At 59.7% G+C, this 14,717-nt stretch overlaps 1 protein-coding gene across 2 annotated transcripts in view; it reads right to left on the minus strand.

The window, feature by feature from the left end:
* The window catches only part of TJP3 (tight junction protein 3), a 59,587-nt gene that overhangs the window by 1,940 nt on the left and 42,930 nt on the right, over window positions 1–14,717 (minus strand). For both annotated transcript variants that reach the window (XM_048831140.2, XM_075123164.1), the window contains 12 exons: window positions 12,140–12,302; window positions 11,338–11,428; window positions 9,972–10,036; window positions 8,746–8,824; window positions 8,102–8,258; window positions 6,769–6,877; window positions 5,386–5,605; window positions 3,245–3,441; window positions 2,576–2,671; window positions 1,810–1,880; window positions 1,089–1,400; window positions 401–649 (listed from right to left, as the gene is read on the minus strand). In XM_048831140.2, the coding sequence (XP_048687097.1) occupies window positions 401–649; window positions 1,089–1,400; window positions 1,810–1,880; window positions 2,576–2,671; window positions 3,245–3,441; window positions 5,386–5,605; window positions 6,769–6,877; window positions 8,102–8,258; window positions 8,746–8,824; window positions 9,972–10,036; window positions 11,338–11,428; window positions 12,140–12,302 (1,809 nt within the window). The remainder of the gene's footprint in view (window positions 1–400; window positions 650–1,088; window positions 1,401–1,809; window positions 1,881–2,575; window positions 2,672–3,244; window positions 3,442–5,385; window positions 5,606–6,768; window positions 6,878–8,101; window positions 8,259–8,745; window positions 8,825–9,971; window positions 10,037–11,337; window positions 11,429–12,139; window positions 12,303–14,717) is intronic.

The following is a 14,717-nucleotide window of genomic DNA, read 5'->3' on the forward strand; positions in this document are numbered from 1 at the left end:
GCAGAGCTGAGCGCTCCAGACGGGGGCGCTGCAGCCCCAGGCACTGCCCTGGGAGGGGCTCCGCGGTCGGAGAGGCAGCACCAGCCCTCTGGCCCGCCTGGCCTGCTGCCTGCCCCAGGGAGAGTGCCCCCACCTGCCCCTGAAACGGGCACCTCACAGCCAGAGCTGGGCCAGGCTCCCCTGCCCACCCTCACCCTGGGCTTTGAAGAGCGGAGTTCAGCTGCCCTGGCGCTGCTGAGGCTGCTCACAAAGGGACCCCTTGGTGCCCATTCTGATGGGGGTTAGCGATGCCCTCTGTGACCAGGGCAGAGACCGCCTGCCCCCTTCCCCAGAAGCCACCGGCCAGGGCAATGTCGGACCCCTGCACCCCCCAGTGCCCTGCCCGCGCTGCCCTGCTCACCCGTGAGGCGGCACAGGCCAGAGAGACGGCCACATGCTCATCTGGGTTGTGGGGCTCCGCCGGCTCCGAGGAGCGGGCCAGGGCTGTCTGGGCATAGTCGTCCTCCAGCTCGTTGTCCGTGTAGGGCCCCCCCTCGCCATCCGTGTCCTCGTAGTCGCTGTTGGCGCGGCTGTCGCAGGTGAGGTCCCCTGTGCTGGGGGAGCGCTGCTGGTTCAGCAGGTCCAGGGCCTCCTCTGGGGAGGCATCCGCCTGCAGGGAGAGGAGATGGGGTCACCTGGCAACAGGCCCAAGAGGGCCCGCGGTGACCCACGGTGCTGCCCGAGGTGGGCGTCTGCACTGGCTCCATGGCGCTGGCGCCCAGGTCTCGGTCTCCCTCGGGCCCTGTATCTCAGCTGCCTTGCAGAGGAGCAGGGGGCCAGGGGAGCCCCTCCACGTAGTTCTGAGGCACTGTCCTCCCCACTCCCGCTAGTGCCCGGAGGGCTGCCCTAGCGGGCCGGGGCCGTTGGGATCAGAGCCATGTCTGCCGCAGGGAATTAGCAGGGCTGGCAGGCAGACTCCAATGCCGGCTCCCTGGCGGTTCGATGGGGCGGCGGGCCCCGCCCAGGGGATGCCCCGTTTCAGTCAGGGCAGGCAGGAGGGAGCTGAGAAAGGCGGGGGCCTGGAGGAGCGAGAAGGCCTCTCCGGGTACCTGCTCCTCCGCTGTCCAGATAGGCCGGGCCTGCTGGGCGCGGACGGTCTCCTTGAGGCTCTGGTACCAGGTGTTGGTGCTTCCGCCGAGGCTGATGGTGGCCGTGAAGAGGTAACTGTAGTTCTTCTTCATCTTGACGGCCTGCGCGTAGAGGCGGCGGGAGCTCTTCTTGGAGCCGGGGGCGAGCCACTGGCGCATGGCCTTGATGCCCTGCCGGCTGTCGGGTTCACAGAACACCACCACGGGATAGTACTGCACGTAGTTAAGCCGCTCCACCGCTGAGGGCGTGATGTCCAGCAGCGCGTGCTTGTCCTGGGGGGCAGGAGAGGGGCTGGGTGAGGGTCCTGGGGGCGGGAAGGGAAACCTACGGCGTGGTTCCCCTGCCTCAGAACACCAGCCAAGAGGGGCTGGGCCATCCACTGCCACGAGCATTGGAATACAGCTCTCTGGGCCCCCGCCCCCCGAGAAGGGGGATCCCCACTGCCTGGCCTCGCCCTCCACTTCCCGAGCAGCGGGCAGACATGGCAGGAGTCAGGGCATTGGGCTTGATTCCTAGCTCTGCACTCACTCAGGCAAGACACCCAACCTCTCTCCCTGTGGACTGGGGTGACGCATGCTTCCCAGCAGGCAGCCAGCGTGGGCAGGCTTGAAGGCCCTGGCTGGAAGAGGCTCGGGGAGGGCAGAGCATCCCTCGCTAACCCTGGCCCTGCGGGGGCCTCACCTTCTCAGCAATCTGTCGCACCGAGTCCAGTTTGATGACCTTGGATGATGCCTCGTCGCGGGTCACGCTCTCTGGGGAACAAGCACAACCCGGCATGGGAGACGGTGAGAGCGTCTCCAAGCCGGACCCACTGATTGTCCCCAAGTGTCCCTGGCCCAGCTGTGCTGCTACTGATCCCAGGAGAGCTCCTCAGCCCAGCTGTTTGGGGTGGTGGGAAATGGCATGAGGGGCCCCAGGGCATTGCAGGGGGTGTGCACGGACTGGGAGGGGGGGGGCGTGGAGAGGGGCACAGGGCATCGCAGGGGGTGTGCATGGAGGGGCGGAGAGGGGCCCCAAGACATTGCAGAGGGTGTGCACGAACTGGGGGGCGGAGAGAAGGCTCCTGACCTGTCTAGCTCAGGAGGAAGCCATCAGCAGGCTGGGCAGATGATGTCACAAAGCAGCTGGCACATGGGGGGGCAGAAGGGACAGGCAGGCAGAGACACACACTGCGCATGGGAAATGTGGAGGCCCAGGATAAGGAAGCAGCTGGGATCAGGGTCACATCCCTGAAAGGGCCCCTGGGCTGCAGGAGGCTCTCAGCATTAGCCATGGCTGGGTGCCTGAGAGAGAACACTTCAGCAGGCCATGTGGGTCCGCCAGCTCTTGCCCAGAGCACCCCCTCCTTACGCTGGCCGCACACGGGAGCCCTGCAATCCCCACGTAATATCCCAGGACAGGACCCCAGCCAGAACAGGGCCTGTCGGACGCTCCCAGCTGCACTTACGGGCGATTTCAAACTCGTCAGGCAGCTCGGCACTCAGCTTCTCCATGGCGATGTCAGAGATGGGCCCCAGGATCACGACTGGCCGTTTGAAGTTGGCTGCGGGGAGAGGAGAGGGGTTCAGCGAGCTGGGCACCACATGAAATACAAGGTGTGACCCCATCCCCGCTACTGAAACGCTGCAGCCTCGGGCAGGTCCCCCGTCCCTGTGCCACCGTGACGTGTAACTTGTGGGACGGGCACTCTGCCTCCCGGGCTGGGCGTAGATGAGCCCAGGGGATGGCTGCGAGCGGCAGGATCAGATACGCCAGAGGCCTCAGGCTGTCGGCTGCAGGGTCAGGGCTGGCAGCTCCCATGAAGATACCAAAGGGCAAGGCCCGGTGAGGAATAGGCCCCAAGTGCACTCCAGGCAGGGGACCCCCCCCCCATCTCATCAGAGAACAGGAATGCAAAGCAGCTGCCCATGCATGGGCAGAGCCTGGGGTAACACCTCCCAGGGGACAGCCCAGCCCAGTGGGCCAACAGGAAGGGAGTGCAGGGCTCCCCTCACATGGACAGGCCAGCAGCAGCCAGCCTCCTCCAGCCAGGCCAATCCTTCCCTCCTCCAGCCTGAAGGATCAGCCCCCCAGCATTGCTCCTCTGGGACAGCCCCGGGCTGGCAGCCATGCCCACCTTCCCGCAGCACCACCCTCTCGTAGGGTGGATAGTGGCCCTGCTTGGTGAGAGCCGACAGGTCCTCGCGGCTCTTCCGCAGGTTCTTCTTGGCCCCCCGCAGGCCCCGCAGCTTCCAGAACTCGGCCCGGGCCCCGGAGGAGCTGGCAACGGAGGTGGCCTTCAGGACGGACTCCAAGCTGGCGAACTGCTCAGCCCTGCACCAGAGGGCGAGGCAGCGTCAGCATCGAGAGCCCCAAAGCATCTCGGGGCGCCCCCGAACCAACCACCTCGCTGTCCCTGCTCTGGCACAGCCAGTCTGTCCCACGGTCCAGGGCTGGTGAGCGTTTCCAGCATTGCGAACCAGGGCGCCTGGGATCCCCTCCAGGGGCCGATACCAACTCACCTCCTCCCTTGGTGCCCCCCTTTGCCGGTGGGAGGGGCTGGCAAGCAGCAGACACTGCGAGCGCTCAGTATCGTTACACAGACCATCCCAGGAGCCGTGTGCCAGGGCAGAGAGAAGGTCTAAATGGCACAGCCCCGTGCAGCGAGACCCAGGGTGCATTTCCTTGCAGGGCACACGGCCTGGGTCATTGGATTTCCACATCGGCACAACAGGCCTCCAATTCCCTTCCTGAGCAATGGCCCAGCAGTGCTAGGGCGCGAGTCCTGCCCTGTCTAACCTTGCAGGCATGGCAGGAAGATGCTGTGCAACAGCCCCTTCAATCCTAGGGCATCAGGCTGCCCTGCAAACAACCCCCACTGCCTCCCAGGAAGAAACCATTGTCCCCATTTCACAGATGGGTAAACTGAGGCAGAGACCTGGAACATGACTTGGCCTCAGGACACATGGCCACTTTGTGGCAGAGCCAAGATTCCCAGGGCTACCACTGGACCATGCTTCCTCCAACGAGGCAATGCAGGGACAGAGCTTCCTCTCTCTGCCCCAGAGAAGCACGGGCCTCCCTCCGTGGTAGGCTGGGAGGCTGGCAGGGATCTGGGGCAGAGCAGCTCAGGACAGCATATAGAATCATAGAATCATAGAATATCAGGGTTGGAAGGGACCCCAGAAGGTCATCTAGTCCAACCCCCTGCTCGAAGCAGGACCAATTCCCAGTTAAATCATCCCAGCCAGGGCTTTGTCAAGCCTGACCTTAAAAACCTCTAAGGAAGGAGATTCTACCACCTCCCTAGGTAACACATTCCAGTGTTTCACCACCCTCTTAGTGAAAAAGTTTTTCCTAATATCCAATCTAAACCTCCCCCACTGCAACTTGAGACCATTACTCCTCGTTCTGTCATCTGCTACCATTGAGAACAGTCTAGAGCCATCCCCTTTGGAACCCCCTTTCAGGTAGTTGAAAGCAGCTGTCAAATCCCCCCTCATTCTTCTCTTCTGCAGGCTAAACAATCCCAGCTCCCTCAGCCTCTCCTCATAAGTCATGTGTTCCAGACCCCTAATCATTTTTGTTGCCCTTCGCTGGACTCTCTCCAATTTATCCACATCCTTCTTGTAGTGTGGGGCCCAAAACTGGACACAGTACTCCAGATGAGGCCTCACCAATGTCGAATAGAGGGGAACGATCACGTCCCTCGATCTGCTCGCTATGCCCCTACTTATACATCCCAAAATGCCATTGGCCTTCTTGGCAACAAGGGCACACTGCTGACTCATATCCAGCTTCTCATCCATTGTAACCCCTAGGTCCTTTTCCGCAGAACTGCTGCCTAGCCATTCGGTCCCTAGTCTGTAGCTGTGCATTGGGTTCTTCCGTCCTAAGTGCAGGACCCTGCACTTATCCTTATTGAACCTCATCAGATTCGCATATGTGGGGCTGGCGGGTTCTTGGTCCCATAGCAGCCACCTGCCCAGGCCCTGGCTGCAGGCAGACAGCCCGCTGGTCCTGCTGCTCTGTTGCAGTCCAGGGCAGAAAGCTGGATTGATGACTTCCCGCCATGGGAGCATCATGGGCCCTGAGTAAACACCCTCAGGGCTCCCAGCTGCAGATGCCTTGGGGTGGGAAGGTTATTGTGATCCACACTGGAGGACGTCTCCCCCACAGCTCCCTTAGTAGCTCCGCTGCCCTTTGCTCAGCCCCAGGGCTCAGTTCCCCTGCTCTGAGACTCATGCCAAGGACCCTGTCCCCCACGGCCTGCCCTACCTGCTCCTGTTGGGGATGATTCCCTTGTCCAGTTCCTGCAGGTCTCTGCCCATGCGCACGGCCAGCCAGCTGCCCAGCTTGCCGCGGTACATGGTGTCCAGAACATGGAAGACCTCGCCCCGCATGAAGCTCAACCCAGAGGGAGCGTCCTTCTCGAAGTCGAAGTGTGTGCGGATGTGGAACGAGTCCCTCACGTTGGACTTGACCATCTTCCTGTAGACTGGGCAAGGCCAAGACAGGGCCTGTCAGGGAGAGGTGGCCAGAGAGGAGGGGGCATTTGGGGGCCAGCACACGGGGAAAATGGAGGAGAGACGGGTCGGCTGCATTTGTGCAGCACCTTATACTGCCCAGGTCTCAAAACCCCGGCAGAGAACCAGGGACCGTCTGCGTAGAGGGAACAGAGTCCCCCAGCATGGCTCATGAAAAACGGGAGCCATCAGCAACACAACCGAGCTGGAAGGAAGGTGAACCCCTCGCAACCATGGAAACTCTGGGAGCGTGAGCTCAGCGTCCAGGGAGATGGGCAGAGCCCAGGCCAGAGCATTGGGCGGGATGGATACCGCCCCACCATGAATGAAGGTCGGGGAGCAGGAGCGTGCAGCGCAGCAACCCCAACATATGTCAGGCTGGGAACAAAAGCGAGTGGCCGGACGAAGCAGGAGGCAGCTCTGGTTGGGAGCTCGGCCAGTTCCACCCTGAAAAGGTACAGGGTAGATGGGGGAGTGGGACCCCTTAGAGAGATCAGGCACCAAGAGCCCAGACTATAACCCAGGCCTGGATTCAACCCAAGACAACAAGCGATTTGCCATAGGGACATGCGGCTTTCCTTTGGGTCTCCCTACCGGCATGAGTGTAGCTACACCAGCCCTGCCCCTCGGTTCAGATGGCTGTTCTGGTGTCACACGGGTGCCATTTAGCCTCACGGATGCCAGCCCTGTCTGACACGGGTGCAGCCCATCTGCACTGGAGGCTGGCATTGATCCCTGGCATGGTGGCTCGCGGTGTAGCGTTTGGAGCAGGTGTTGCAGCACTGGAGGATTTCTCTGGGATGCAGTCAAGGGCTGGGTTAACTCTCCCACCCACCTGTGCTCAGTCCAACAGGGGATGTGCCTGGGCCCGTCCAGCACAGCTGGGATCCTGGGCACTCCAGGGGAGCCAGAGTTCTGGGAAGTCCCAGGCTGGTCTTGTCTCTTGCCCAACTTCCCAGGGGAAAGAGGAGGAAACTCACGTGGGCAGAGTCACGCTGGGCTCCCAAGGGACAGACGCGGGTGCACATTGGCAGCTTAGTCACAGGCAAGGACCAGCCAGAGCCTGGAGTGGGACCTTAACACACAAGCCCCAGCAACCCTGCAGCTGCAGCCTGGAGGTCAGTTGGTCACTTACTGTCCTGCTTGCGCTGGGTCAGCAGAACGACCTCCTCGCCCTGTGGCAGGGACAGCAGATACTGCACGGCGTCCTCCCGGGTCAGGCTCTGGAAGCTGGTATCGTTCACCTGCCAGAGATGAAAGGGCCTTAGCGCCGGCGTCCCCCGTCCATTCCTGGGTGGGAGCAGCACACGCCAAGGGGCAGGGCCTGCACGGGGAGGCCACATGGGGCTGTGGTGACGACGCTCCGGCACTGCAGGACCGGGCTGTACAAGCCAGGCTAGTGCAGGGCTAATGGCTGGAGCCGAGGCCCAGAGTCAGGGCTCCTGGGTGCTATTCCCAGCTCCATGACCCTGGTGCTTATGTTTCCCTGTCAGTCACACTGACCGCACAAGCAGGTTCAGAGGGAGACGGGGGAGCCTATGTAGTCTGTGTATACAGCCTACAGGTGACTGATCTGGGTCTCCCCTTAGGCCAACCCAGAGAGGCTGAGCCGTTACAGGGCCACGGCTCCATCGCTCCAGTTGCAGCGGTTTGTGGTTTTAGCTCCGGGAGCTCCCCGGTTCAATCCCTGGACTGCCAGCTGAGATGGTGGCCGTTGCAGATTAACACAGGGGCGCTTCAAGGAGAGCAGGGGGCCCGGATGCCTCGGGGAAGAGCACGGACGTGCTCTGGGTATTCTAGACATGCAGCAGGTGCTCAGTGCTGGACTGCCAGAGGGCGTGACAGCTCCTGGGCGAGCACAGCCAGGAGAAGTACACTCCTGGCCGGGGCAGGCTGGAGGAAGGGGACTGGACTAGAGGTTGGGAGAAGCATTTCCCATGTTCTCTCCCAGGATTAGCTTCCAGCAAGGTCGGACATGGCACTCCATTTGCGGGTGACTCTCCACACAGGGCTGCTGGGAGTGAGGGGTTTGGGAGGCTAGAGACGGTCACGCCATATAACAAAGTGAGAGTTTGGGATGTCCCAACCCATAGGGAGCTGAGCCAGGAAACAATCCCAAGATTTTGGGCTCCCCTGCACTTCCTGGGCTCAGCTACTTCCCAATAACAGTAAGACCCACACCAGACAAGGACCCGTGGGGGAGGGATAGCTCAGTGGTTTGAGCATTGGCCTGCTAAACCCAGGGTTGGGAGTTCAATCCTTGAGGGGGCCATTTAGGGATCTGGGGCAAAAATTGGGGGTTGGTCCTGCTTGGAGCGGGGGCTGGACTAGATGACTTCCTGGGGTCCCTGCCCACTCAGATATCCTGTGATTCTGTGACCCCAGCTTTGTGCAGGGTGGGTCGTTGACGCAGCAGCACTTTCATTCCAGACACTCTCCCTCCCCTGCCCCCTTGTTTGCGGTGGTACCTGCAGAACTTGGTCCCCCTCTTTGATCCCCTGGCTGTCTGCGGGGCTCCCCTCCTGCACACCTGCCACAAAGATGCCCACGTCATTGCCGCCAGCCAGCCGTAGCCCGATGGTGTTGGCCTTCACAAAGTGCACGATCTTGGCGTCCGGGCTGTACCTGCAACCGGGAAGAACCGCAGTGTGAGCTTGGAGCCGCAAAGTCAGCGCTGCCGTCGGGGCAGACGGGTTCCAGCAGCTCATCATCCACAGCCAGCATGGGAGGGCTCAAGGGCACTTCACCACCACAAACAAGAGCCTTTGTCTGAAGGAGCCAGGGTCACCCTTAGCTCCTCCTACCCGCCCTGCTCCGAGCTGGCTTCATCCTGCCCCATGAGCTCACCCCCTGCTGAGAGCCTTCCCCTTTGGCTTCAGAGCTCTTCTTAAAGCCCAGCTATTTTCCCTGGCCAGTCCCATCGCCCACTCCCCCTGCCAGCCCACTGCTGAGTGGCTTCTCCGCAGGCTGTTGCCAGGACTGTGCTGCATCTGGGCAGGGCCCTGTTCTGTCTGCACAGCCCCGTGACCTCCGCAATACCTGCGCCTAGACACGGCTCCTTCCCCAGCTAACCAGGAGGTCTCCGAGTTACCAGCACATGGCAGCAGCTTACCCATCCTCCTCGCTGGCTCTGGCTGCAGGGTGGTCATAGGAGACGCTGTAGGCACTCTCCTCAGCAGGTTCCTGAGAATCTGCAATGGGAGAGGGTGGGGTAAGGTGGAGCAGCCCTGGACATTCAAGCTGCTTTGAGGGCTGCAGGGACTTGGCTGGGTCAGGGGGGTTGGAAACAGGGAGTCTTAGGAGCTTCTCAAGAGCAAAGAGCCCATTTACTGCCTGGGTATGCTGTGTGGCCCAGTGCTCCAGAGATGGCTGATGAAGATGGGGAGGTCCATGCTGCTGCCCTCAGAGTGGCAGGCAGCACCGCCAGAGAGCAGTGCGCCCTTCTGCAGGGGCTCGAGAGCACAGGACGCCGCAAGGGAGAGATGCATGCGGGCCATCAGGGCGCCCGAGCCTACACCAGGCAGCTGCCAGAACACAGCAGCTTGCCCGGCCCGGCTGGGAGCTCGGCCCACAGCATCTGTTCAGAGCCACGATCATCAGCCTGGCCTCACGTCTGGGAAGTCAGTGCTGGTGAACGGCCCCTACCGACAGGCTCTGAGACTGATGGCCTCTGCTTCACCACAGAACAGAGAGCGGCAGGGTAGGTTCCCCCTCCCCCCAGCTGCCACCCGCCCCCGCAACGTATCTTCGGCCGTGCCCAGGAGAGGCCTCCTCTCCAGACAAGCGAGGAGATCGATTTCCAGGGCCCCACTCAGTCCTGACCCCTCTGCTTAGCTGGGCAGCCAGACTTCCAGTGACTCCTACCCACGCTGGTGGTTCCTGCCATGAAGACACCTGAGTGCCAGGAACCAGATCATAGAATCTCAGGGTTGGAAGAGACCTCAGGAGGTCATCTAGTCCAACCCCCTGCTCAAAGCAGGACCTACCCCAACTAAATCATCCCAGCCAGGGCTTTGTCAAGCTGGGCCTTAAAAACCTCTAAGGAAGGAGATTCCATCACCTCCCTAGGGAACCCATTCCAGTGCTTCACCACGCTCCTAGTGAAATAGTGTTTCCTAATATCCAACCTAGACCTCCCACGCTGCGACCATTGCTCCTGGTTCTTGATACATCAGCCCATTCCCAATACGCAGTTGGTCACGATCCTGCTGGGTGGGGCATGAACCAGCAGCCTGCAGGGGAGAGACTGTGCAGGCCCAGTTTCCAGAGCAGGGCAGGCTGGACTCAGCCTCGAGGCTCCTTGCCTCGCCCGGAGGAGACCCGGTAGCCAGGACTCACCTGGGAGAGGAGCATCGTTCTCCTGTACAGCGGCTGCTGTCTCCCTGCTGAGCTGGCTCCCCTCCCTAGAGCAAAAAGAGATGATGAGAGTTAAGCAGGACTGCTGCTGCTCCTCCATTTGTGGGACAGGGAAGGGGGCCCTGGTCCCATTCAGAGAGCCCTTTCCCACAGCTCCAAAAAGCAGCAGCCCCTTGCCTGAGAGAGCTAGGCTGAAGGCATGGGGACAGCCCGGGACCCACACTCTTTGGGCTGCCTGGTTCCGCCCAGCTCCTGGAGCTCCCCTTCACCCCGCAGCAAGCGCGTGGGAGGCGGCGGGAACAGAGCTGAGGGGACTGGAGATGCTCAGTGGTGCTGCCAGCCGGAGGAGCATCAGTGCTTGTGGGGCTAGGGCCCCGTTGTACTGGGCACTGCACCCACTGCGAGCACATTGCACACTGCACGGGCACACACTCCTGCGCCAAGAAACATGCAGTCTGTGCAGCAGGGCCCGGCTCTTCACCAGCAGGCAGCCCACTCTGCCAGGCTGCCACCCCCGGGAAGGGCTGTTCTCTGGGGCGCAGGCCCTGCAGCGGGAGAGCTCCGATGGCTCACATCACCCAGTCTCCTCTCGGACAAGCCACAGACCAGCTGCCGGCTGGATCCGGCAGGGAGATGCCCATGCCGCCCCTGCCTTCTCCTCCAAGTGTCATCTCCTGCCTCGCTCTGCTCCCTGAGCCCACACACAGGTGCCTGCTCCAGCCCCTCCCTCACCCACCAAGGAGCCCTTAGAGAGGCACCATCCCCAGGGGCTGTCCTGGCAGCGGAGAGACCAGCGACTGCCAAGCAGTGTAATCATTGCTTGGGCTGTAGGTTTCCCCCTGGATGGCCCTGTGCTGCTGTTCTCTGGGGCCGCGAAGTCAGAGGCTCCTGACGGTTACATGATGGGACCCAACTGACAGACGCCCCGGGAACTCCGCTTAGGCTGCTCCAGCTGGAGCAGGAACATTACCTAGAAAACTGGACGAGGTTTGCAGTGCAGGTCCAAGATGGGGAAGTCACCTTTAAACTAAACTCAGTGCCCAGCTCCACATAACCTTACTGACGGCACTGCTCGGCCCTGGCTCCTGGGCACCGCGAGGACTCATACACAAGCGTTAGTCCATGTTACAGAGGGGACAGGCAGAGAGCAGCCACCGAGCCAATCAGCGTCTGAGCAGTGTTCATCCACACCCAAACCGGGGCTGTCTCCCGGGTCTGACGGTGTCTCAGGACAAGCTGGCTGCTGGGGAACACAGCCGGGGCAGAAGGGGAGCGGCCCCTCCACCTGGGGTGGCACAGCGAGGGTCTGATGACTCGAAGGGTTGAGGGGGAAGAGGAAGTGGCTTACGATAGCGAGTTCGTCCTGGAGGCCTCTGGAGCCCGCTGGGGGCTCTGTGCTGGGGGCGGGTGGGACAGTTCGGAGCCAATGTCGGAGATGTCTAGAGCACAAAGGGGGGAGATAAGACAGCACAGTAGCTGCTCACACGCTAGAGCCAGGCACGCCAGGGCAGAGGTTCGTTTCCCTCCTCAGCTCTATGGCAGTGACAGGGCGCATGACCCTCTGGGCATTCGGGCTCTGGGGAAGGACTGGAGGACTCTTGCTGTCTCATGCAGTGAGACAGCAACAGACCAAGTGCTCAGAGCCCACAGCCCTGCCATGCGCTGGAGAACACCACGAGTCTGCCATGTGCGGCTCCCCCCCGACCTCCCCAGACGCCCAGTGGCAGGGCCTGGCTTCTCCCTCCCGCTTGCCCAGCATACTGCACCTACGCAAGGAGCAGATCTGACACAAACCCAGCCCTCGCCGGACTGGCGTGCACCGAGCACACTGCATAGGCCGTGTCGCCGGATGACTCTGCTTTTGCAGAGGCTCCCGAACAGTAATTACCCTTCAGAGTCCAACAGCCGTCTGGGGCTCTTGCTTGGGGCCAATGACCTTCCAAATGGCTGAGCACCATGGCAATTAGGTCACCATGATCTTTGAATTCAGACAGCAACTAGATACTTGCTACTGCCCTGGTGTGTTCTCCCCCCTCCCCAGCACTGAATATGGCACTGGCAGGTCGCCTGTACCCAAGTCAGCCACAGAACACGTGTGTCCTGGCTCCTTCCACCTGGAGGCTCCCCCGGGCCCTCGTGACTCCGCTCACCGTCCAGCCGCGAGCTGTCGCTGTCGCTGTCCCTCACTTGGGGGATGTTGACCAGGAACTGCCGGTTGTCCCGGAACACGAGCAGCCTCAGCGTCCCCTCTGACCTTTCAATCAGCCTGCGGGTGTCAGCCAGAGACATGTTCTCGCTGGTGACGCCATTAATCTAACCAGAGGGGCAGAGAGAGGGGGCGGAGGATTACAGAGCTGCCTGCCAAGCACCATGCTCAGGGGGAGGCTGCAGCCTTCCCTGTGCCTGGACACAGCCGAGAGCAGAGGTGTAGCGAAAACGAGCCTATAGACCAGACTAAGCCCAGATCCACTAACCCCCGGCAGTTCATCTAGAGATCCACGCTGGGGAGCAGCGCTGAGTCAGTCACACCAAGCCAAACACACACGCCACACACCAGCCAGCGTGCCTCATATCAGAGCACCCAACGGGAGGGATGGGACTGTTGATTTAACAGGGCAGGGCCAAGGCTGGCTCTGATGCCCATAACTACCCTGCTGGAATCAGGGAAAGACATTCCTGTGGACAATGCAGGCAGGCAGGGAGCCCAGCAGATCCACGTGGGAATTGGGACAAGGAGTTTAATCACGCTGTGTACACACACAGTGAGGAACAGCAGACATGTTAACAACAATACTCACCACGACTTCAGAGAGGGGTTTTCATCCAGAGATTTCAAAGCACTTCACAACCGCAGTGGGAAATATCATTAGCTCTTAGATAAATGGGAAGCTGAGCCAGGAAGGAGGTATGTGGTTGGAGCGTGAGCACACACACACACACACACACACACGCTTGCTCTCCCTCTGTCCCCAAACCACCTGCTGATGGCTGGGTGGAAGGATCTCTCACCACAGAAAGACCTCTGACTATGTACATAAGAACGGCCACACTGGGTCAGACTAAAGGTCCATTTAGCCCAGTATCCTGTCTTCCGACAGTGGCCAGTGCCAGGTGCCCCAGAGGGAATGAACAGAACAGGGAATCATCAAGTGTCGCCCATTCCTAGCTTCTGAACAGAAGTGAGAACGTTTAGAAAGTTCTCCAGACAAGCAGCACCTCCTGATGTGCCCAGCCTGTGAAACACACTTGCAAATCGAGTTTAATTATAGTTCATAGAATCATAGAATCTCGGGTTTGGAAGGGACCTCAGGAGGTATCTAGTCCAACCCCCTGCTCAAAGCAGGACCGATCCCCAGTTAAATCATCCCAGCCAGGGCTTTGTCAAGCCTGACCTTAAAAACTTCTAAGGAAGGAGATTCTACCACCTCCCTAGGTAACGCATTCCAGTGTTTCACCAGTGAAAAAGTTTTTCCTAATATCCAACCTAAACCTCCCCCACTGCAACTTGAGACCATTACTCCTTGTCCTGTCCTCTTCTACCACTGAGAATAGTCTAGAACCATCCTCTCTGGAACTACCTCTCAGGTAGTTGAAAGCAGCTATCAAATCCCCCCTCATTCTTCTCTTCTGCAGACTAAACAATCCCAGTTCCCTCAGCCTCTCCTAATTAGTCATGTGTTCCAGACCCCTAATCATTTTTGTTGCCCTTTGCTGGACTCTCTCCAATTTATCCACATCCTTCTTGTAGTGTGGGGCCCAAAACTGGACACAGTACTCCAGATGAGGCCTCACCAATGTCGAATAGAGGGGGACGATCACGTCCCTCGATCTGCTCGCTATGCCCCTACTTATACATCCCAAAATGCCATTGGCCTTCTTGGCAACAAGGGCACACTGCTGACTCCTATCCAGCTTCTCGTCCACTGTCACCCCTAGGTCCTTTTCCGCAGAACTGCTGCCGAGCCATTCGGTCCCTAGTCTGTAGCGGTGCATGGGATTCTTCTGTCCTAAGTGCAGGACTCTGCACTTGTCCTTGTTGAACCTCATCAGATTTCTTTTGGCCCAATCCTCCAATTTGTCTAGGGCCCTCTGTAGCCTATCCCTACCCTCCAGCGTATCTACTTCTCCTCCCAGTTTAGTGTCATCTGCAAACTTGCTGAGGGTGCAATCCACACCATCCTCCAGATCATTAATGAAGATATTGAACAAAACCGGCCCCAGGACTGACCCTTGCGGCACTCAGCTTGATACCGGCTGCCAACTAGACATGGAGCCATTGATCACTACCCGTTCAGCCCGACAATCCATCCAGCTTTCTATCCACCTTATCGTCCATTCATCCAGCCCATACTTCTTTAACTTGCTGGCAAGAATACTGTGGGAGACCGTGTCAAAAGCTTTGCTAAAGTCAAGGAACAACACGTTCTTGCTTTCCCCTCATCCACACAGCCAGTTTTCTCATCGTAGAAGGCAATTAGATTAGTCAGGCATGACTTGCCCTTGGTGAATCCATGCTGACTGTTCCTGATCACTTTCCTCTCCTCTAAGTGCTTGAGAATTGATTCCTTGAGGACTGTTGTCTATTCTGACGCTCTTACCAGGGCCTCTTGAACAAATCCACTTCGGCTTCTGTATTTTTGTGCCTTAAAAAATAAATCACACCCTTCTCCCCACACACACACACACAAAGCGGCAGTGGTGTCCTCATTTGTAGAGATCAGGTTATGT

The sequence above is a fragment of the Caretta caretta genome, chromosome 25 (assembly GCF_965140235.1).
Source record: "Caretta caretta isolate rCarCar2 chromosome 25, rCarCar1.hap1, whole genome shotgun sequence".
NCBI classification, from domain to species: Eukaryota; Metazoa; Chordata; order Testudines; family Cheloniidae; genus Caretta; species Caretta caretta.